Source organism: Diachasmimorpha longicaudata, chromosome 5 (assembly GCF_034640455.1).
Source record: "Diachasmimorpha longicaudata isolate KC_UGA_2023 chromosome 5, iyDiaLong2, whole genome shotgun sequence".
Lineage (NCBI taxonomy): Eukaryota > Metazoa > Arthropoda > Insecta > Hymenoptera > Braconidae > Diachasmimorpha > Diachasmimorpha longicaudata.
In genome coordinates, this window is record NC_087229.1 from 7,888,972 (window position 1) to 7,912,102 (window position 23,131).

Here is a 23,131-nt window from a genome sequence, read left to right on the forward strand (position 1 = left end):
GACGAACCTGAGCACCAGCTTCCCACATATCAAAAGTTCATCTGCTTCACAAACACCTAATGATTAAATTAGACTACATTTTTCAAAACTACCCACTGTAAAATAAAAATCCTGCAAACCCTTGACTTTATTTTTCTGCAATCCGAAAGAAATGAAGAGCATGATTAAAAAATAGAAACTCAGGCTCGTAAACTAGAGTGCATACCCTCCCATAAAAAACAAACTATAAAATCCCTGGAACGTCTGACGTAAAAAATTTCTTGATTGGAAGAGATGGGTAAAGAGAAAATCAAGTGAAGAAGTAAGTAGTGTAGATCTTACTACGGGAAACTAAAATTCTGATTCTGGCGATTCAATGAATACAGGAACCTACTGCATGTGTTTGAGCTGTACACGTCATTAGAAAATTGTTAATAGAATTTCGAGGATCCCATAGGACTCAAATGAAAGCCCTAGGAAAGCAATAGTCAAAGGATTAGGATATCCTTGAGTGAATTAAATTCCAATTCTCAGAAGTGGCTCAAGTCGGAACGAAAATTGAAAACTTTTTCCTCCATTCTTCATCAATCCAGAACAAATAAAGAAAAATAAGATTAAAAAATAGAAAGCCAGTCTCATAAACTACAGTGCAAAACCTTCCATAAAGAGAAAATCTATAAAACCCCTGGAACGTCTGTAGTAAAAAAATTTCTTGATTGGAACGAGGGGGTAAAGAGAAAATCAAGTGAGGAAGCAAGTAGTAAAGGTCCTTCGAGGTGGGGCTGGGATTCTAGGTTGAAAACGGAGTGGTGCGGAGGAGTTGCCTGGCAAAGGCATTGATTTCCTCTCGTCTCCATCGACCAGGGCTCCTCTACCTCACCGTACCCCCCCGGCTACGGTGGAAGTTGAGAGAGATCTTTCTCTCTCTCTCTCTCGTGTCTGCCCTCCAATCCAAATCCCCGCGAGAGGCGAGCTCAAATGCACACGGGATGGGGAAAGACGAGAGAAAAAAAGGACGAGGGATGAAAAAAGGACGTGCGAGACGAAGTGAGAAGATCTAAGACGACGTGCATTGGATGAGGCCCGGAGAAAAGGGAATCCTAGAGGAAACCACATCTCATATTTCATGTCGAGGACAGCCTGGATTTTCCTCCATCTTTCTGGAGCGTACAACTGCCGCTGGGATTACCCTGTTGGATATCAATCGTATTGAAGTTATATCTCCAGTGAATACATGGGTTTGAAAATAATATGGAGAAATGATTTTTGGGGGTTGGAGGGGTTGTGTGTGGGAGTGGAGAATTTTGCGGTTTTGTACGGCTGAACTTTTTTGAATAAAGTTTCCACGCGCTTGCAAATTTTTATAGTGCTTCAGTTTCAGGGAGATTCAGAGAACAATCATCATATGAAGTGTAGAATCCAATGAACAGTGCACGAAGAGATAAAAATTATCAAGAAAATTATGAGCGAATAATTGTTTAAAACGTCCGATTTTTAACCTGAAATTTTTGGAGCCATTTTCCAAACCGTCAAGTCGTAATTACACAACTTTAGTGACGTCTGGTATATGTGGATTGCAACATAAACAATTTTCACAGCTTCATTCGCCCAGTGTAACTGTCTAACTCATCTACAAATTCAATCAGCTCATGAAGTTATGAATTTTGAAAATTTTTAATGACACAGTATCTGGAACATGAAAATAATACTCGACAATAATTTGAAACACATCTCGACGATCGGCTGACACGTTTGAACCGGATCGATGACAAGCAACGTATCCCAACGGACCCAAGGCCGATGTATGCGTGGAAATTCGTCCGAGTGGAAAGCAACTCTCAACAGCACGTTGTATTCGGTATATTTCTATAGGTGGTATACGCCGGGACTACATGGATAGCTGCATGAGTGGGAAAAGAGGATGGAACGGGAGTAACATCCAGAGGTCGCGGGTGTGGGGGTCAAAGTGTTGCCCTGGGACTCAGTGTACATACAAGCATGTACAACTCAGTGTCCCCCGGTGGTGGCGAACGATGGAATGTTGAGTCACCAGGTAAACCGTGCCCGTGATACTCCACGCATTTCCAATAAACTCCGATGTACAAAAGTGACGAGAAAAATCTGGTGATTTAATTCATTCGATTTTTTCACCGTTTATACATTTTACGGGAAAAAAATTAATCCTCCGACAACTAAAAATTTCCCCTTCCCTGCATGCTCTGATTCACTATCAAAAAATTCACCATAATGAGACATAATTAACCCCTTCATCAGGTACACAATCAGCCTTTAAAATTTCAATCCTAAAATTCGTAAAAATTCATCTAAAATAACCAAATACTGACGTAATTTCTATTGATCGCTTCCCTCCCTCTAGACCATTTCATTCTCCAGCTATACCTCATCCCCACAACTCACCACTTCTTCACAATTTTATGCTAAAACCCCGACAGCCATCATTCCCAGCAAACTGCACCACCACTACCCCAGTTCCTCCCCGACATCAAGACGCTGAAGAATGAACTAAAGCAATTGAAACACGATACAAGATACCTAAGCCAGTTAGTTCCTTAATACCTCTCTAGCCACCCACAAGGGCTCTTCCCCCCTCCCTTCCCGCGGACTTGTAATCCTGTCCCTTTCGATAACAGTGGATAGATGGCTATTAAATTATTACACCACCGATCACATCAGAATTCATGACAAATCCGATCTAGTCGAACCCCTCTCCGATCCTTTGTATCAAATATCACCTCGAGTAGATGACAAAAATATTAGCTTCGGTATTGAATATCCCCGCGATAATGATTTTCCATCCCCCTCCACTCAAAGTATCATGTAATTTACATTGCTCCAGAATTATCGACAAACATGGAATGGTGGATGAGTTACACCGGATGGATATAGTGATGATGCCGCTGTGGGTTGCCCTACGAGTCATGTCGATATCCTGGCAAATTTAATCATACCATATCCAGCTACGAGGCCGAGCTATTCGACATTGAGGATGTTCACGATAACCCACCCTCCACCTCCCCTCTTCCATTTCACTCATATGATGAAATTTGCATTCACGACGCTTTACGTTCAGCTTGTATCCACTGTATCGACTATCTCTGACGTGACATTACATTTGGAATGAGAGGTAAGTCCTCGGGGATGATGTAGTAATGAGGAAAATGATGGTGGTGATTAGTTTTTGACGGGAATGGGGTAAACCACTCAATTGACGATCGATTCCAGGGTTCATTGAATATCGTGTGGGGTAGGAGTGAAAATTGCATCGGTCAATTGAATTTTTAATAAAAATCCGTGAACAATAAATGCGGATGTAATGGGACATGAGCCTCCTACGGCGCCTGTCACAAAGTTTAAACAGCTTCGGTGGGATGTTGCGGTGTTGGTGAACCGGAGATGCGGATGGTACTGCCCCCTTTGGCCCTTCTACCCTTCCCAGCGAGCCAAGTCACCCGGAAACCTCTAATAGCCCCAGAAGAGAGCGAGAGAATGGTGTTATACACGCGCCCAGGCCAAGTACACTCACTCACTGACACCTTTACTCTACCCATCGACTTATAGCATTAACCACTCACGTTTAAACTCATCTCTCACGTGATAATTTATTATTCATATAGGGAAAACTGCTCTAAAAGTGGAATTCCAATATGAGGGGATTCAAAAATAGAAGGGAACAGATTATATCAGCGACGGTGAGTCGATAAAATTGAATAAACCAGTACAATTGTGAAGAGTAATCCTATGATTATCAGATTTTATTCTAATATACGATAAAATGTAACTATGAAATTTATTGTCACGCCAAAATCCGTCAATCAATGTGTCCATAATTAGTAGGCGACGCCTGATGCCCCTCGAAAATACTGAATATCCTGATAATTTAATTGAACTTCACTTCCAAAAAGATAAGAGAAAATATCATTCAAGTCTCCGCTGTACCTTCTGTCTCTGTGACTTTGCACACAAGTAGCAAACCGAGCAGGTTGTGTTTTCAGTGATAACAAGGGGTTGACGAGTCATCGTGAATGTGGTGGTTTCAACAATGACGAGGGGTGAAAACCAAAGAAGATGGAATCACGAAAAAGGCCCAAAAACAGGGTGAAAAAAATATTTGAAAAATGGAAAATAAACAGAATCATTGGCCCTTTAAGTATGAACTCTGTCACTCGAATTTTATTGACAAAATACCATTGTAAAAATGGCAAACTAATACACAACATATGAGCCCACAGCTCCCGGTATTTATTCAAGACGAAAACCGAAATGGTGGCGTATGGGGTCAGAGATTACACTGCGTTCGTTGTTTACTTAGCTAGGGGGTTGTTGAATACGCACTTGTCGTTCCTGTCACCAGTTGGGTTGATGGGCAAGGGGGAGGAAGGAGGGGGTGAATAACTTTCAGGGTAGGTATGAAGCTTACCCCCAAAGATACTGTTTGGACCCTTTGACAAGTTAAACAGCAGGATAAGCTCGGTTACATTGGGATTTTACTCGGTGGTGGATTTGTTAACCAGTAATTCAAGGAAATTTCATGTAGCCAATTAGATTAAGTACATAAATCCCTCGATTCAACAGAATTATTCATGGAAGGAAGACGTGAATCCCCGGAAATTTCCGAGAGAATTCGAATGAAATAGGATTTTATAAACGACATCGAGAGAATACACTATCGAAATTAATATAACTCACTTATTTTTACGGAAATGGACTCAAAATTTTGTTGCAACAAATATTTTCATATTTTCAAATGTATTCATATCGAAATTTAAATTCATACCTGAATAGTTTACATAAAAAATGATTGTAAAATGCCCGTAAAGCTCGGGTCAAATGGGGCTCACATAAAAGTTCTAATGTTCAACTACAAAAGTAGAAAAGCATTTCTCCGGAGGAAAAATGGTAAAGTACGTGAGTAACTTTAAAGTCTACATGAATTTCTACTGATCCCTCGTAAACACAAATTTCGAAAATAAATCAAAATATAAAAATTTTCGTAGGCAGAAAAAAATAATTCAAAAGTTTGATACATTGATTTGAGTTATCAGAACTCTCATCAATAAAAATCTGCAACACCCCCAGAAAGTTCTCGGCAATAAGCTTCCCCCCTCCCCCTCAATTTTCGCTACTCCGCCTAAAGATCCTACGGTGTGAAATCTCATCACGACCATGAGGAAAAAAAAAAAGTCATAGCGTGTCCTGGTACGTGATGCGTGCCGAGGCCAAGGGGGTCGCCGATTGTCCCGAGTGACTCTCAGCTCTAATGATAATCAAGATCCTCGACCGTTGGTGTTTTCATCTCTGTCTCACGTTTCTATCAGTACACAACTGACTACATTCACAGTCCTTCTGTCCCCTCACACCCCTGCATGGTGCTACACGCCTGGGCCATGTGCAACGAGGGTGCGGCAACGTAAGATTCCCCAGGGTACGTCGTGTGGCGTTACGTAAAATCATTATTAGGTGGGTTAGGTACTGTTACCCTGTACTTGCTGCACTGGATGACAGTATGGGATTGAATGAATAAACTCGATGAGAGCGTGACACTGGCTTAGCACGAAGTACTAGATAAATATTTCTCAACAAGTGGAATGTGTGATAATTAATTCGTTGCATTATCAAAAGTAGGGAATATTTTTTGAATTAGTAGTGTATTAGCCCGCCATGTCTTATTAAAAAATGAATCATCGCTATAACCGACGCATAAGTAATTGAATCCCGTCGGAATAACAGAATGACGAAATCTGACCGAAAGTAGAATGTAATTAACGTTGAATCACCCCTTAATATCCTGAAAAGGGAATCGTGGAATTCCCAACTGACCGTAAAATCAGTCCTTCAACTCAAAATTTTATTTCTATCGCTGAAGTTGATCTCGTACACGAAAACAGCCAGTCACGTATTTTGAGATGTTGAAGAGATAGAAGGGTCATCTTTTTGAAATTATACCTCAAATCCTCCGACTCGTCAGCTCATTTAAATTAATGAATATGTCTACTAGATAACATCGGCTCCAAAGTATAAAATTTTTATTTTTTTCAGTTGAAGATTAAGCTCAAATGAAAGCTCCCATTTCCAACCACAAAACGAGAAAGACATGTTAATAAAAAAAAAATTATAGAACTACGTAAATTCATTTCTGACTCAACATTTACAATATCTATTGACCTTCCATAAAATTCCCTATTTACCACGCGATTTTAACATTTCCAATCTGTGTGTCAGATATTTTGGCAGAAAAATTTCAGAAAAAATATTTCGCCTTGAAAAAGGCAAAATCTCCCATCTGTCTGGCTCTCCGCGTTCATTGAATCAATAGACGAAGAAATATTTGATGAACCCAAAAGTAGACCGGTTAAATTAATCCGAAAAAGATTTGTTACGCGAGGTAAACAATCTCCAATGATCCATTTCCACTGGTAATTTCGCGTCTCCCAAGTTTTTCCTAAATTTTTCATCCCTCATCCGGCCGTGAATAATGAATTAAATGTTCCGTAGCGGCCATTTGTCCACCCTTCGCGAAACATTCGAGGTACACAAGTCCCATAGGTTGTTAGCAAGATACCAAGTGACCATCGGTTTTGGCTCTTTGTACTCCTCCTTTTATCCCTTCATTCTACTCTATTTCGTATCTCACTCACTTCTCGTTTTCTTCACTGGGGATTTTGAGATAGTCGTGAATGGGAAAAGGACCAGGCAACGAGGAGGTCCAGAGGACAAGGTGATAATTTGATAAGACATCGGGACGGGGTTACCATGGTTACGATACAAAACCCAGAGATACCCTCCACCTTGAGTTGAAAGGAATGAGAAAAACAGCCCCTTCTTCCACGCCTCTGAATAGTCAGCCCCTCGCAGTCCCTTTTTTCCTCTTTATTCCCACCCACTTTCACTTGTATCTTCCATCACTTTTGAAACAGCAAGTGTCAAGTACTCTGGAGAAAATATATTATAATCCGAGAGGATGAGTCGAGTGAATATTTTGTTGGTATTTTTAACCAATTTCCGAGAGATTTTCCAAAGCAAAAACTGATTTTCGATGGCATGCCCCGACGTTTCAATGACGAACTCTATGTAACAATTCGTGAGTGTATTCGTTTATTGATTCTTCGCGTTTTAATTAAAAACAACATCGATGTTTAGACACGAGAAGTCCATAAATAAAAAACTAAAAATTTACGATCGAAACTTGGAATTGTAACACTCCAAAAAAATTAAGCAAACTCTCTATTTACCCAGAAACATTAAAAGCTAAACATTTATAGGGAACGAATGATAAACAATAATATCATTCCACTCACCTCATAATAAATCAACTCAAATAAAAAAAAAACTACAAGTGAAATCCAGTTCCCAACGAAACCCGATACTTCATTCCCAAAGCCAAAGTGAAATTTCCCACGAGCGGATAATTCGTACAGGCAGTAAAAATCTATTTGAAGATTGGTCCCCAGTTGTATTCCCCAGTCAAGAGTCGAGTAGACCAGACACCATGAGTAAAATTGGGGAGATGAGCAAAAAGAGTGGAATGGGGAGGAGAGGATTTACAAAAGTGAGACAGAGAATGGAGCTGGTGCTTTGGAAAAGGGCATTACGATTATTACCGGGCGTGTGCCATACCCATCCCTTGTCTCCCCCCTCCCCCCTACTGCCTCCTGCGCCCCACCATCAGGAGATACCACATGTGTATGTGAGGCAAAAGAGATGAATTCACTGTAGCACTGACTCCACTCAGGGCCAGACGCTCCATTGAATTATTTAATGCGCCAAAACTCGCCACTATTTGATCCAAACTGACTGAATCCGCAAAAGAGTCCGAGCAGGTAATAAAACCAGCGTGACGAATTATTTTATTTTCCGCAAAAATAACCAGAGAAATCGTAGCATTTGGTGTAAATTAATGAATTTGAATGGAGGGAAAAATTCATTAAAAATTACGTTCCTATTCCGTAATCTGCCAGTCAAAATAGTATTCGGTAAAACAACGGAACAGTTACGCATTTTTTCAATGAACTTTGAGGAAAAAGTATGGAATGTTCAGTGCAAAAATGTGTAACTATTCCATCATTAGATAACTCAACTACAGTGATAGGTAAACTGCAACTTCAACAACCGCCACAAAAATCGGTTTTGGAATTATTAACGATTGGGAAAAAAACCTAAGTTCGTTCATTTTATCGGCCTTCCGTAGCTAATTCTCGAATAAATTAATGGATTCACAGTAATAATCAATTACTCACCGGTGTGGATGTACGTATGTTTCTTCATATCACTCTTCTGATGAAAACGTTTGCCACAAAACTGACAGGGATAGGGTCGTGTGTCTGAGTGGATGAGTAGATGAGTGCTGAGTGTACTCGAACGTTTGAAGGCCTTACCGCACTGTTTGCACTCGAACACTTTTTCAGCTGAGTGCACAGCACGATGCTGAGTGAGACTTATTTCATGACCAAATGTTTTGTTGCAGAGTTCACAGGCAAACGGACGTTTACCATTATGTGATCTTCGCGCGTGTACCTAGAACAAACAATAACCGATCAATACAAATAAATATTCCAACATCTGCCATAAATTCATAATTATCTATCCCACTAATTTGCTTTATTAACACTTGTTTTGACACTTGTCATGAGAAAGTAATTTACCTCAAGCCCATGTGGTGTGCTAAACATTTTGTCACACTTGACGCAGCTGTAGACATCGCCGAGAGGATGTGGATGATGGAGGCCATGGGTGTGAGGTGAATGGATTCCAGGATGTGCTGGATGTACACCTCGCAGAAGAGGATGAAGATGGGGTGGTAATAAATGATGAGGAAGCAACTGAGGATGGAGATAGGACAGTGGATGATGTGGATGGGGTGGTAGAAGTCCACCCTGCAGGTGAAGATGTGGATACAGGCTGATACTAGGTGTGGGTTGATGGGCGACTGGATTCTGATCAGGTGATACTGGTGATGTGTTACGATTGGATGGTGGATCTGGCCTCAACAGCGCTGACACACTGAAGCTGTCACCTGATTTCCTCTGCGGACGTGTCATGGGCGATGGGGCCTGGGTCAGCGATGGCGATGGAGTCGAGTGACTGGACCTTGGGGAGGTATTATTATCTCGGTATTCCTCGTCTCCAACCTCCTCAACGTCAACGTCCACCTCCTCATCCTCTTCCTCATCCTCTTCACCGTCAACGTCAATCTCCTGATCCCTCTGTCCTGTCACGGGGGAGGAAGGACCGAGGGAGGGAGAGGGAGAGGGACTTCTTGTTGATGGGGAGCCTACTAGTCGTCCAACACCGAATGATAATCGTTCTGGAATCAGAAAGTTTACAAATGCATTCGGCTGTCGAGTTTTTTTTCTATTGTTTGGACTAAAAAATTTTTTTTTGATTTTATTTAACCTTCGACTGAAGCGACAATTTGACAGATGAATTGGATTCATGAAAATTTGTCTACAGAACGTGGAAAATTCCCACAAAATCACAATCCCAATGATGTGATAACTGGTAGCTGTCATTTAATGCAAAATTCTTGATCGAAAATCGAAAAAAAATATTATCCAGCACAACTCAAATCTTTCAATCCTAGAAATCATAAAACAAGAGCCAAAAAATAATCTCCTCCCTCGGTAGACAAAATTACTATCTGGATGGGTACTGAAATGAGATTTGAGTCACGTACAGTCGGGTATTTTCTTGAGGGTGAAGTGGAGAAGAACAGACTCGTAGGATCCTCGGCTCTAACGAGGCAAAACGTTTCGCCATGTTGAAGGGGGGGAAAGGGGAGCCGAAACGTTGAAAATCGCGGAAATTCCGGATAACTCCCGAGAAGGTTCAACTCCTCAGCTGCTCAAGGACTTTTGACAAAGATTCAACCAGGCAAAATCCCTTGATTACTTTCATCGCCTACAATCGACTGAGACACTCAGTTGGGAATCGATTTCCTAGGCTCACGAGAATGAATATTTCCAAAGGGGAGAGAACAAGTATGCGATTTCATATATCCCGTCAGTCTATATCATACTTATAATCCGTGTGGGCGATACGCAGGCACGTGCCCCAACTGGTATATTATATAGTGGTCCATAATTGCGTTTAAAACCAAGTGGTATCACTCCCCTACAATTTTTGGCACCACGGAGGATACTTTGGGGGACGGGACACTTGATTTTTCAATCATATCAAAATGTCAGTTTTGGGATTATTTATTGGCACTAACGAGGCCGAGGGCTCCGCATAAAAGTCTCGGCGATGATCAATCTGACGACCAGACCAAGAGAACAAATAAATTTCTAGCAATATAATTTTATTGAACCAGAAAATTAATAATTTTCTTTTCAAATTTGTCTTCCACCTTCCGATCGATTATAATTTGACAGCTCGGCACTAATAATCCTGAATAAAAATCTGTTCTTTATCTCCCCAACAAATAATTTCCTACACCTGTGAAATTTCCATCTGAAAAATCCATTTTAACGAATTTTTTTATCATCACTTCAATCTTTTCTCACACATTTTTTTCACTTCTTTTTTTCATACCAATGTAAAAACGACAATGCATGAGACCCAGAAGGATACAGTAACTGGGATTGAAAGACAACTGCTTACGCAAATACTCAAGCAGTGGAATGCGGTAAAAAGTCTAGCCGGGAGCGACGGACGAAAATGAGAACGAATGCTCGGCAAAAAGTGCGTTCTGCACGCAGATGTTCCCCCCGTTCAGAAAAACTCCCCAAAAAAGATGAGAAAGAAAAAAAAATCGTCGGAGAATTGAATTAAATAAGTAATACGTCCGGGTTTGCACTTGCATTACCTCTCACCCTCTTACCAACTCCCAGCATCCCCCTGAGCGTTTATTCATCGGCTAATTAAATTTTGATGATGAACTTGAGCCTAGATTTATTGCGGGCCACTCAATACAATGAAACCAAGACGAAAATTTCTTCCCTGAAAATCTCGAGTGAGACAGATGGAGACGGGATTGAAGGAGATGGAGACCCGCAGAGGGGAGCGTAAAACAATTATATCGAGTTAACGAACAACTTTAATCCTCTGTTATCCGTCAGACCTACCGATCTACCGATTAATGTCATCACAATAAGAAAAATCATGAGGGGAATCAAGTGAGAACGTCCCAGCGATTAAATAAATTTCAAAAGAACGAATAGATCTTTTGGGATACGCTGGAGTGAGAGATGGGGAATTCAATGAAACAAAAAATTAGGAAGACAGATAGAACTATTTAAAAAGCATTGAGTCTATAGCCTGGTCTGTACAAACCTCCAAAATATATTTGAACGTCCGTAAATGCATCAACTCTGACCCTCTTACCTCTCCAATTAAAAAGCCCGCTCTTAATCTAAAAACCAAAATAAAAAAAAAAATCCAATCCACCGTACCCCTCATATTTCCATCTAAACCCATCAATTTCAATTTCGTTGAAACTTAAACTTCAATGGCTTAAACAGAAAAATAAAGAAAAAATGCCCGAGAAGGGAGTGAAGGGAGTGAAGAGACGGTATATTGGGCCTTTGGTCACGTGCGAGTTGCCGCGTATGTGGGTGCGTTTAACATGACAAGTCGTTACTAATTCAGGGTAGGTATAACTCTAGAGATCGAGGAGACCAACGGCGCTACAAAGTACAAAGGGACCGACCGACCGAATCCCTGTGTTGTGCCTCTAATCTGCTTCAATTGGGGTGACGGTCGACCGACAGGAGCATTTGAGGGAGAAGGGAGGGGAAAGAGGAATCTTGGCTTTAAGAAACGAGGAAGTAAGCGAGATGAAGGAGGATGGAGATGTATCTCTCGCGGGTCTTGAGATGGAGATTAGTAAAAGGAGGCAGATGACGCGTGCTACCATTTATACCAATCATCATTGATAAAAGAAAAACCGACGTTCATCCGGGTGAACTGCGTGGAGGTACACTGCGGAAAAGGGTTATCTCTTGTCGTTGCGATATTTTCTGATGATGAGAAAAAAGTTCAGTTCGGTACCGAAGTACTGGAGTTGTAGTCCAGTAATTTTTTTTTTAATTATTTCTCAGACAATAAATAATCATAAATAATCATCATCATCTATTCATTTTTACAAAATTTGAGGGAACTAATGGAGCGATAACTCACGATATACTTTATAGAACAGTAAAATAATTTTCTTTTCATTTCACTCTGTGTAGATCTATGATAAAACAGGAATAATTTTTTTTTTAATGTCTCTATGTGCGTAGGTGTGTGTGCCCATTGGTCGTATATCCAGATCTATTCACATAACTCGAGAATAATGAGCATAAAGACCAAGACATTGTGGCTGCCAGCCGAGTAGAAATATCATCATCTTCTGAAGATTTTGCAGAAATAGATAAAAAAAGATGTTTCATAGAAGCGCAAACGGACTTGTCAGTTTTTCCGGATTTGTTTAATAGAAACAAGAGCAACTGATAGAATGTTTTAACTCTAAAAAATATGTTTAAAAATTTGAAGAAATCCGTGATGATGGCCATTTATTTTTTCTTTAAAACTATAAATTGGGATTCTCTCGAGAGCCTCTCTCCAACCGAGCGAGTAGAAATGAAAATTGGAGAAGAAAAACAAGTCGAGAGTAGTAGTACGATGTAATCTGTCAAATGGCATTTATTACGCTGCTTGTTTTTTATTACAATGCCTTAACTCTCTGAATGAGATTTGCACTTCACAGAATTGAAATAAATTCTCATCACGAGGGCATGAAAATCCTGACGATAATAAATACTTGAAGATGGACAATTTTTCTACGCGATTTGAACGAGCTTCACTAGTCTCACGTAAATAGGAGTCACGGAACAGAGCAATAATTTCTAATAGTTTATAATTTTTGTAAGATTTTCTTACCTGTGTTATTCTTGCCTAATGAAGGAAGATTAGTGACATCACCGTTGCCTCCAAAAGGTGCCCACAGCCTTGGAAACATCAGTCTAACATTGCAGTTGTCTGAAATTTCAGAAATCGTTCATGAAATTAATGCGATTTAAGTTGATTGAGGAGTTGAGAAATATTAAAAGATTAATCCATACGCTAGAAAATATTCAACTCGAAACATAAAATCCTTTGGGAATATTTTTTGTAGAAGCAGACAGTCTTCACCGATATTGGGAATTTTTTCGCAACTGTATCTCATCTATTAGTTAATTTTCATTGTTCATAATTCAGAGAATCACGATAACCTGCAGAGCAAGATTTTAATCTTCCGAAACCAACGAAAACCCCCTAGAGTAAATTTCCAAGATATCTCTTCCCTCCCTAGTGGCTAGGAATTCGACGTTTGGAACATCTCAAACAAACCCCCAAAAAATTTAGTATTCCAACTTCGTCGAAAAGATCAACCCCTCGACAAGGGCATCTTTATTAGAACCCAGGTGGTGGAGAAGGGGTGGTCCCTCAATTTATCAAGTCAGACCTCTTCGATTCTATTAAGAGGTGCCAGTTCACTTCTTCATTTCCCATTGTTCCCCACCTAAATCAGTCGGCATGATACCCAGCCAATGGCTACAATCTCAATCCCATTGTCAATTACTTTTCAAGTTCCCATGAAATCAGACATTTTTTTTCTCATTAATAAACATCCTCCTCATCATTCCTCGAGGTAACACCAAAGAAAGCGGTTGTTATGAAAAAAAATTGTCTCTCACAATTTAAATTAATAATTAAGGCCGAACAAATGAACACGAAATATAATTTACTTTTAAATTTCTCCCTGTGAGTAAGAAAATCAATTTTTCCAATTATTTTCCGAGATATTAAAAAATTATGTCCAAACCCAACAACCAAAACGATTCCTCAGTCTTGTCACATGACATTCAATTTTACTGTTCCTCAAATGATATCATTTACAATCTCCAATCTCGTCAACTTGTCAAACAATAAAAATCTCGTTGAAAAAAATCTTTGCAACTCATGTAAATCGGGAAATTACGAAAAGCCAAACATTTTGCGATTACCGCGACATGAAAAATCGGAAAATCGTAAATTTGTTAGCAGTCGAAAAATTCTAGAAGCCGAGAAAAAATATTTTGAAAAAAAAAGCTGATGTAATCCAGGCAATAGAAGCAGGATAATCCACCGATAGGCCGAGGTCCCTCTGTCGTTGGCACAGATTAGACTGCACGCCGCAAAAGTTATCTCGCAACGATGGATTATCGGGAATAAATCATACCATTTTCCCCGATACAAACACACCTACAACCAACACCGCAAACATTGAAAAAAAAAAAACTCAATCCATGTATTACTCAAACGTACACAGAGATAACGAGAGCCTGCATTGCGAGACAGTATGGTGCATATTTACGTTATTCCGGGTAAGATAGAGCGAGTGAAATGCATCGATGAGGCATATCTATACCCTGACACCTTTTTATACACACAAATGCACACCAGGTATGCAGTGGGCTTAGTCTCCCTATCGCTCTTGATGTCATAAATCTATAAATCGTAAATCCAGCGTGATTTCAGACATAACGGACGAATAAAACAAAAGAATATGTCACACAAATTTTACGCCACGATATTTTGACTCCAAATTAATAATACACACGTTCTCCATAATTTCGCGGATGACGATTACAATGTTACACTTTTAATAATCAAAACTGCCCGTGTATTTGCGTTAAAAAAATATGAAAAATATACCCCCACGTGATTCAAATTAAATTGTCAAGAATTATTATTTGTAGACACAAAGGCATTTTTTTTTCATAGTTCAATATCTTTTTCTATCAATTCCTGATCGATATCGTAAATAACAAAATAATTTTCATCAATCTAATTGCAATGTTGGTGTGCGTATAAAATTGCGAATAAAGAAATGTCTTTCATTTGATAAAAAAGATATTCTCAAAGGCAAATGACGACGATAGCGATGAATAATTACATCTAAAAATAGTGATTCCGATAAAAATAAATCTCGCAAAAAAAGGTAAATGATAAGATAAACAAACGTCGTATTATGGGTATGATTAACCGGGCAAAAATTGAATGGATGAATATCAGTAGGATTTTAATCAAAATCGAGGTACGTCATTCACTCAGGTGATTCCCACAGGATTTAGGATTTAGGATGATAACCGGGTATTGACCAAGTGAGTAGATGACTGAGTAACGTTTGAATAGCGAATCGTGGGGACAGCCGAATGTATCAAGCGAAGACAGAAATCAAACGGAGCCTGTCAAACACACTATGTTTACCCCTTAGTGTCTAATACCAGAATGAGCCCCTTCACCTGTTGAGCAGTGCCTCACGCACCTGCACGCAATCATAGTACGACGGATTTGTGTTTTGAGAGACCCTTACAATATTGCAACCCTTCGAAATGCTTTGAATTAATTTGCTGATGAACAAAAAGGAATTTAATGAGAGCTTTTTATGTGAACGTTCCATAACATTAATTTGTTGGTGTCAAAGTACATAATAATCCCTTGGAGTTGGCAGTAAGAACAGAAAATAAATAAAACAATTACTCAGGACGTTCATGTCATATGTGGCAATGCTATTAATCATGTCATTACCTCATAAACAAGGGAGGCTACAATAAAATGTCGCGGGATTTCTCTCGTTGGCGACAAAATATCTTACAAACAAACTACTCTAGTCCCAAAATATTTCAAAACTTGATTAAGAAAATTCCAGACATCTCAGTTTGTTATTGACTATATTTTTCAAAATTACGGAGGGCGGAAAAAATTTTTCCTGCCGTTAGACGTTGAGCTCTCAATAAAATGATACGAATTCCACCCAAAAAGAATCAAAATGTTGAACTCTCTTTGTAGAATCAGTAAATTCCACAAAAAAATCTCCCCGTCGTCATCACCAAAAAATTTTTCTTCCAAAAATGATAATTATTGCAAGCAAACTGACAACTTCTAAAATAAGACTAAATAAAACTTTCAAAATTGCACAAGAATAAAAAATGTCGTATCAATTGTCAAGAACTGCAGATTCTCCCCCACCAACAAAACCTCCCCTGGAACTAACGTATCAGCTGCATTGCCCTGCAATTCCCCCTATCAATGCAGGACTAATAACCAGGTAATCACCGTCCTGATAACAGAACAGCGCCGCCGAGTGCAACCGACGCACCCCCAACGTATCGGAAATCGTTTTTCCCATTTTCCCATTCTCCTCTCCAAAAAAAAAAATCGAACAACCGGAAAGAAAAATTCTCTCACCACTTTCCGAGATCCTGTGCTCCTGTCCCTCATTATTATTAGTCTCCGTCTGATGAGCCATTGCATTTGATTGTTTGGGTTTGACAACGCGAAATGCCGATGCCTCAGCGACTCCACGACGGGAGAAGTCGAGGGGTCCCACGCCGACCGGCGAGTGCTGCTGCTGCACCTCCATCATGATTACTAACTTCAAAATGTCATTAACACATGAAACATCAACAATCCAATCTGACACTATCAACGATTTTATCAATCGCGTAGATACACTGTGCGTCGCCACTGAACAACTCCCCAAAAATTATATCAACAAAACAATCGTAATCATCACAACATAAACAAACAAAATCCAAACGAGGAACATAAACTCAGTGAATGATATCAACGTTTCGTTCGTTTCTTTTTTTTTTTCCTTTATCAGATAAAAATCAACTGCTCCCTGGAAATCACAATTGGGGCTGAATTTTGGTGGATACGTTGATAGCGAGTGCGCTTCGACAGTCGACTGCTGTTAACGGTCCTCTGATAGTGCCCACCATGTGCCCCCACCACTCGTTTTGTTGACGGAACGAAAGTCCCGTCTGAGGGGTTTCTGCAGTTGTGTTATAACGCACTTGGGATAAAAACGCCGGCAGTGGGGGGAGGAGGGGGGAGAGAGATGGAGACAACCACTGGGTTTGTTACCAGGGATTTTCGACGTTGAATCACTTGGCCACGCCTATTCACGCGGCTGAGGTTACGCCCACATTTATCCCTACTATATTCCCACCCCCGCGATGAGCAAGCCGAGTTGAGATCTCTCTGTCTTTTGCCGGCGATGAAAACGCCTGGGGGAACGAGTGAGAGAGCCAATCTGCGGGGGATTGCGAGCTCTGTACCACTTTGTGTTGTTGAAATTCTCTCTGTCGCTTTTTGAGGGGCGGAGGGGGGAGAGGAGGGTGCGCATGCGGGGGTTTCGTGAGGTTTTTCATGCCAAGGGGTGGGGAGGAGGAACATGGAATCGTGCAATCCGAGGATTCAGGAAAGAGGATGATAATAATTTCGAGGTTTTCTGGAGGTGAAGCTTTGAGAATTTTTTACCACGAGTCTTCGTAGGGGATTTTGAGGGCTTGGGAAATTAACATTTATTAGATTTGTTTTTACTGGGAATGAGAGGAAGGAGAGGGGAGTGGTTGAATTTGTGAAAAGGGTTGATGGATTTAGAGGGCTGTTATTGATTGGAATTTAATTTCTAGTTTTCAGAAGATGAATTGGTAAAATATTCGGAGTGATCGGTTTTTTGGGGAGTTGATGGGAATTAATTAAAGAGGTGGGGGGTTTTAGTTTGAAAATAATATTTGACTCATTTCAGTCGGAAAAGAAAGGAAGAATTTTACTCAAGTGAATTTTGCTACTACTTATTGTTTATGTTTGACGCTCAGGATCTGTTCACTTGCAATTTTTCTACGGTCACCTCCACCCTATTGATCTCATGTCCCTTTGAAGTGATTTTTTCACTGGAATTTGTTTGCAATTCGTGAGGTTTTATTTTATTGGACAGTTTCATTTTGTTCAGTGGCAATGGCGTCAATATGTGACATCGTAAATTTGAAATCAATTGACATTAGATGATCAGGGATGAATTCTAGTTGTACACGATATAGTGAATAAGATCAGGGGGAGAATGGCATGTTCCAAGTTTATTGCACTCTTTCATGTTAATGGATTATCCTATAAAATATCACTCTCTCTGGCATCATCTCCCCGATAAACATTTAATCACTCATCTTCCACACAGATTTGATTTATAATGATTTTCAATACTCAAGATGATTTCAATGATTTCAAAGATACATTCGATCGTTGATTTAATCGATCAGCCCACACGAGTTCATTGCAATATCAGACTTGTCGTTTTCGCAAGTCACCTAGGAAACTCCCATGTGGGTTATAAACAGGAAAAATGGTATTCAGTATTTTTTGTCGCCAATATCCAATAGTAATGAATCAATTACCATTTAAAAAATCCAAAAAAGGGATCAATTATCCCCCCCCCCCTTCAAAAGGGATATTGTCTGCGATTGATTCCTCTGCGAGAGCTGGAAAATTTATTTCAATTTCCAAAGCCCAACATATCGCGACATTTGACTCTATCCAACATTTTTCTAACACCTCTAGTATAAGAGGTAAAACAGGGAGGAAGAATAGAATATATAGTTGTCTCTGGGCGGTTGCATCAATCATACTCGCTCACTTGGCTCGTCGTCTGCGCGCGCGGGTACCTCATCCCCTTGTATGCCCGCAGTGGCGGTCGCTTTTCTATCATGTTGGGAAAAATTACTCACCGCGAGAAGACACACGACTCTGAAATAAAACGAGTCCTCCAATATAAAAATCCATAAAATAAATAAAACATTGATATATGTTTCCAAATGTCTCTAATAATCTTTAAAAAATTCAATGACTGAATTATTTGAATGACCACTCAATTCTGCAAAGTGCAATGTTACATATATTTTTATATGAAATTCCAAGAAGTGAACGTTCGATAATTAATGCCAGAAATAAAATTTCATAAATGAAGCTGATGGACCTAAATTGCATCAGAAAATTTGGGTAATTAAATTCTAGTCAGAATTAAATCAGCAATTTTGAATGAAATTTTCTCAAATTTTCTTTAAAAAAAATTCTTTACAGCTATTTGATATTTGATTAATATCACGTTGATTAATTTCTGCAGGTAAATCCATCCCCCCACCCCCGTTTCATATTCCTCCAGGAAGAAGATCTAATTTTTCGGAAAACCAACTAATCTTTTCTCTGAATGTCTTCTCCAACCCTCACCCAAGAATCATCACTTGATTCTCACTATTCAGTACACACTCGTCGTCTGAGTGACGCCGACACCAGTGACTCACACTCTCAATCGAGCCCACCAACTTATTAGTGATTGTCTTTATTACCAATTGGATGTCACACTGGGCTACATCTCATGTGGGCCCACAGCAGTTGGCATTCCTCCCCTTCCTCCCCCACCGATCATCGGTGTTGCACCAGGAAAAGGAAGAGGGAGAACCGAAAATACATACAGAGAGAAATATCAAAACAAAAAGTATGTATTTTAGGTCTCAACTAAAAAGTCACGCAGATGGACCCCTGCGGGTCAACGATTCCCTCCTCTTATCTCACTCATTCCCTCTCCCTCATTTTTTTTTCCTCGTACAACGAGTCATCCAGTAGCCGAAACAAAAGGGAGAACGGAATAAAGAAAATTTTGTGATACCTCGTTTCCTATTTAACGATCGATAATCATTGCGATAATCGCTGACGTGAATTTGCGCGACAATTCCGGGGAAGAATTTTCACTCGTGATAATTCAACCGTCAGTGGTTCATCCCAAACTTCATGATAATCTAATCTGTGAATTGGTAGATTTCCAATGCAATCGATCAACTTTATCATCGATAGGAAGGGAAGATGTGACGAGATTAGAGAAAAGAAAATGCAGACATTTTCTTGTTTACTTTGTTCCACAGGAACTTCACGATATCCTCGATCGTAATTCTGGTCAGATTATTTTTTTCAGAGTCTCATAAAATCCTTGAGGTCAGCAGTGGGACTATGTCATCGACACTTGGATTGTGCGTATGAGAGCAAGCATATGGCAGGCTCAGGGTACAGAGTATCCAGGATGAGAATTAACGGGGAACAAACGAGCGTGACCAACCCTGGCACGCTTTATACGCTTGGCATATAACGACGAATGTGGGTATACGTATGAACACAGATACTCCACCAACACTGGACTTCCATTTCCAACACACAGCAGACGGTGCGTGGTGGTTTCTCCCTTTCCAACCCCTGTTCTCTCTCCATCTCACTCACTATCTCACTCTTAGCACTATATCCCCTGCGGACTGATATTTAGGGCCGATATTCATTAGCCAGAACCGGAGTAGGGGGTGATGAACTACACAGGAGCGCCGCTTTTGACTGCTACAATGAAATAAATGTGCATCTCAAAGTCACCGGGGCAAAAAATAGAAATTAATCCGATTATTAGAAAATTATATTCCAATAAGCAATTTTCATTTACCGAGTCACGCGCTATTATAAAAATTTTAATTGATGTTAAAGAGCTTCAGTAACTGTTACCGAATGGAAATGTCGAACCCACAGCGATAGAAAAATTATTTAAACATTACGTGCCTGTTCCGTAACGTACCAGTTAAACCAATATTCAATAAAAATTGTGTGCCATACGTTCCATATTTTCTTCGTCAATGTTCAGTGAAAGAATGTAATTTTTCAAAATTTTTTCTCTCCCTGGAGAATGTGGATCCAGAACAAGAGGAAGATTCACTCCGAATTATTTTTTCTGATCAGAATTAGGATCTGTATTTTTCCGCCAAATGCATTGATCACCATTAGCCCACTCAGTTAATTATCAAAAATAATAAATTACGTGTGGAAGTCCTCGAACATCGGCTGAGACGAAAGAGGCATATCCGGTGTAGCTTAGATTGACTTGGCGCCAACCGCTGCGCGTACGGCTGCCGGAATTAAATGATTATTGCGTTATATAGAGTTGGATAGCCAGCGGTACGCCAGAAGGAAGCCCATGAAGACACATTGAAATCATTCATCAGGAGCCAAATGGGCATTAAAAACATAAAAACACAAGGCAACATACCGCCCCTCCCGATGCTGGTGTAACCACGGCAACAATCGTTTTATCGTTACAGCCCGCATCCCACTATTAACAGCTCTGTACGAGAATACAAACCAATTGTCGTTTTAGGAATTGGAAAACCGGGCGAAACGATTAATTTCAGGGGGCGTGGGTTGGCTGACCTATTATTCGAGAAATCGTTGATCTTGTTATCGTTGATTGGATGTAATTCAAGAAGAAATCTATTCAATAGAAATATCTTTTCGTTAAGTGTCCCGATGAATTGGATGAGCTCGGAACAATCAGAAAATAGTACCAGTGATAGTTCCCATTTAAAATGATCGAGTCACACTGATGGTACAGGAAAGTTCGAGTCTATGAGTGCAGAGAGAAAAGTTGGATTAAATTTATCTGGAAAGTCGTAGCGAATTCAACTGGACGAAAGATAAATATGGGAAGCGCCATCTACTTTGATAGGAAAATATTAAAGACAATTTTATAAATAAAAAGATCTTTCCTTTCGAAAATTTTAAACAGATTTTTCAAAGACAGATCTTCTTCCACTGGCGAGTAGAATAGATAAGTTTGAAAATCTTCAATTTTCAAGATTTTTTCATGGGCATTAGACTCCGATGATAGTAATAACCGGGGGCACAAGGATGTGAACAGCCTGGGGATAAAGTAGTAGTCGAGGCCAAACGGTTTTCACCAGATCAAACAGAGTTTCGCTAAACGAGTGGTAGCCTCATCTGAATTGATAATTCAACCCCGTCAGCATATCAAAGACTCTGCGTCCACCCCACATCTTCTCCTCTCCATCATTTTTACAACTTTCCTCGGGGACAGATTCGACTGTCCCCCCCCCCTCGTCCCCCGCGAAACTATGCCCCCCCTTTCTCCGTCAAAGCCTTTAAGCAAAACTCAATGACCTCGATGAATATTTCCATTTCCTTATTCCACATGAATTTATATTTCACGTCTTTTTGTTCAATTGACTCATTGAGGAAAATGTACCGATAAATTCTTACAAACTGATCGACATTACGATAATCTCACCAAAGTGTCACAATCGAGATTTATCGCGTTACATTCGTGGAATGGATACACGTATTTGGCCAGATAAATCAAGGATTATGAGAATTGAGACGCACACCTTTTATTTTTGCGGTTCAATGTACTCGCGAATCATCAAAAAAATAACGTGATTGTAGAGGGAATTGTGAGAAGAGTGATGGAGTTATTCTGAAGTCGATGAATTGTTGAGCGTTACTGGAGGGCAATCTGTGCCCTTCCTGGGTGTACATACGCTTGATAAAATAATATAGGTTGTATTCGAGGTATCGCAACAGGAACACCTGCGCCACTAAAAGCCTCCCAACGACACAGAGAGAGTGGATATGTGTGTGACGACAGAGATGTATTATACAGATTTTTTTTCTCATTAAATAAAAAAATATTGCCATGAGCTCTTGGTCGATACATTCGTTCTTAAGTTTTTTACTCATCAGGAATATTTAATTATCTATTCCCGGTATTTTTTGATGGGCAAAATGCAATGAAACAAAATCCGAAAAATCAGGAGTCATTCATTTTCGAAAAATATCATGATCTCACACCCGAGAAAAATCGATGATCACAAATCTCTGATTGAATAAAATGAATAAAATGTATGAAAGTGGAATAAAAAATTTCTTTGTGTTGAGATTATTCATTGCAACATTTCATCGGAAAATTTTTTTTTCGCAATGATCAATCACGCTGATTGCAATCAATAATTCATTGGCAAAGCACGAGAGTGCGACAAACTCGAACATTTTCGCTATCGTGATTTAAGATGACTCATGCCTGTGTACGTGGCCGCGTGTGTAACGTACTCCCGTCAATTGATGCGATTGATCGCGGATCAATGAGGGTCGTTTGCCGCGCGGCATTACCACCAATGCAGACGTGAATGATGAAAACCCGTTTGAGTTGTATTCGTTGTTGTTACAACGTCAAGCAGGTCAAACGACAACGGTCAAGTCTGGACTTCCGTCCTGAGTTGACCCGGTGGCTATCCTCAATCTCGACGGAGATACATGAGTCATAAGCGAGCGATGACTGGTCTTCTTGTTATCATCTACTTTTTGTCTCTTCCCTTTGAATAATTGATTTTTCTATTTTAATTCTACGCTCAAGTCCATTCATGAAGTTTATTTTCAGCGAAAGAGTTGGAGATGGAGATACAACATAGAGTGAGTAATATTTTGTTTAAAAAAATTACAATTCTTTGATTGTGAATAAATCTAATGT

At 39.8% G+C, this 23,131-nt stretch overlaps 1 protein-coding gene across 4 annotated transcripts in view; it reads right to left on the reverse strand.

Annotated features, from left to right (window-relative positions):
* Positions 1–23,131, reverse strand: part of LOC135162509 (zinc finger protein Gfi-1b-like) — a 40,744-nt gene that overhangs the window by 4,037 nt on the left and 13,576 nt on the right. For 2 of the 4 annotated variants that reach the window (XM_064121087.1, XM_064121088.1), the window contains 3 exons: positions 12,859–12,957; positions 8,640–9,301; positions 8,235–8,511 (listed from right to left, as the gene is read on the reverse strand). In XM_064121087.1, the coding sequence (XP_063977157.1) occupies positions 8,235–8,511; positions 8,640–9,301; positions 12,859–12,957 (1,038 nt within the window). Of the gene's footprint in view, positions 1–8,234; positions 8,512–8,639; positions 9,302–12,858; positions 12,958–16,191; positions 18,155–23,131 lie in introns of those variants that run through there. The other 2 variants (XM_064121086.1, XM_064121085.1) reach the window with 2 other exon arrangements.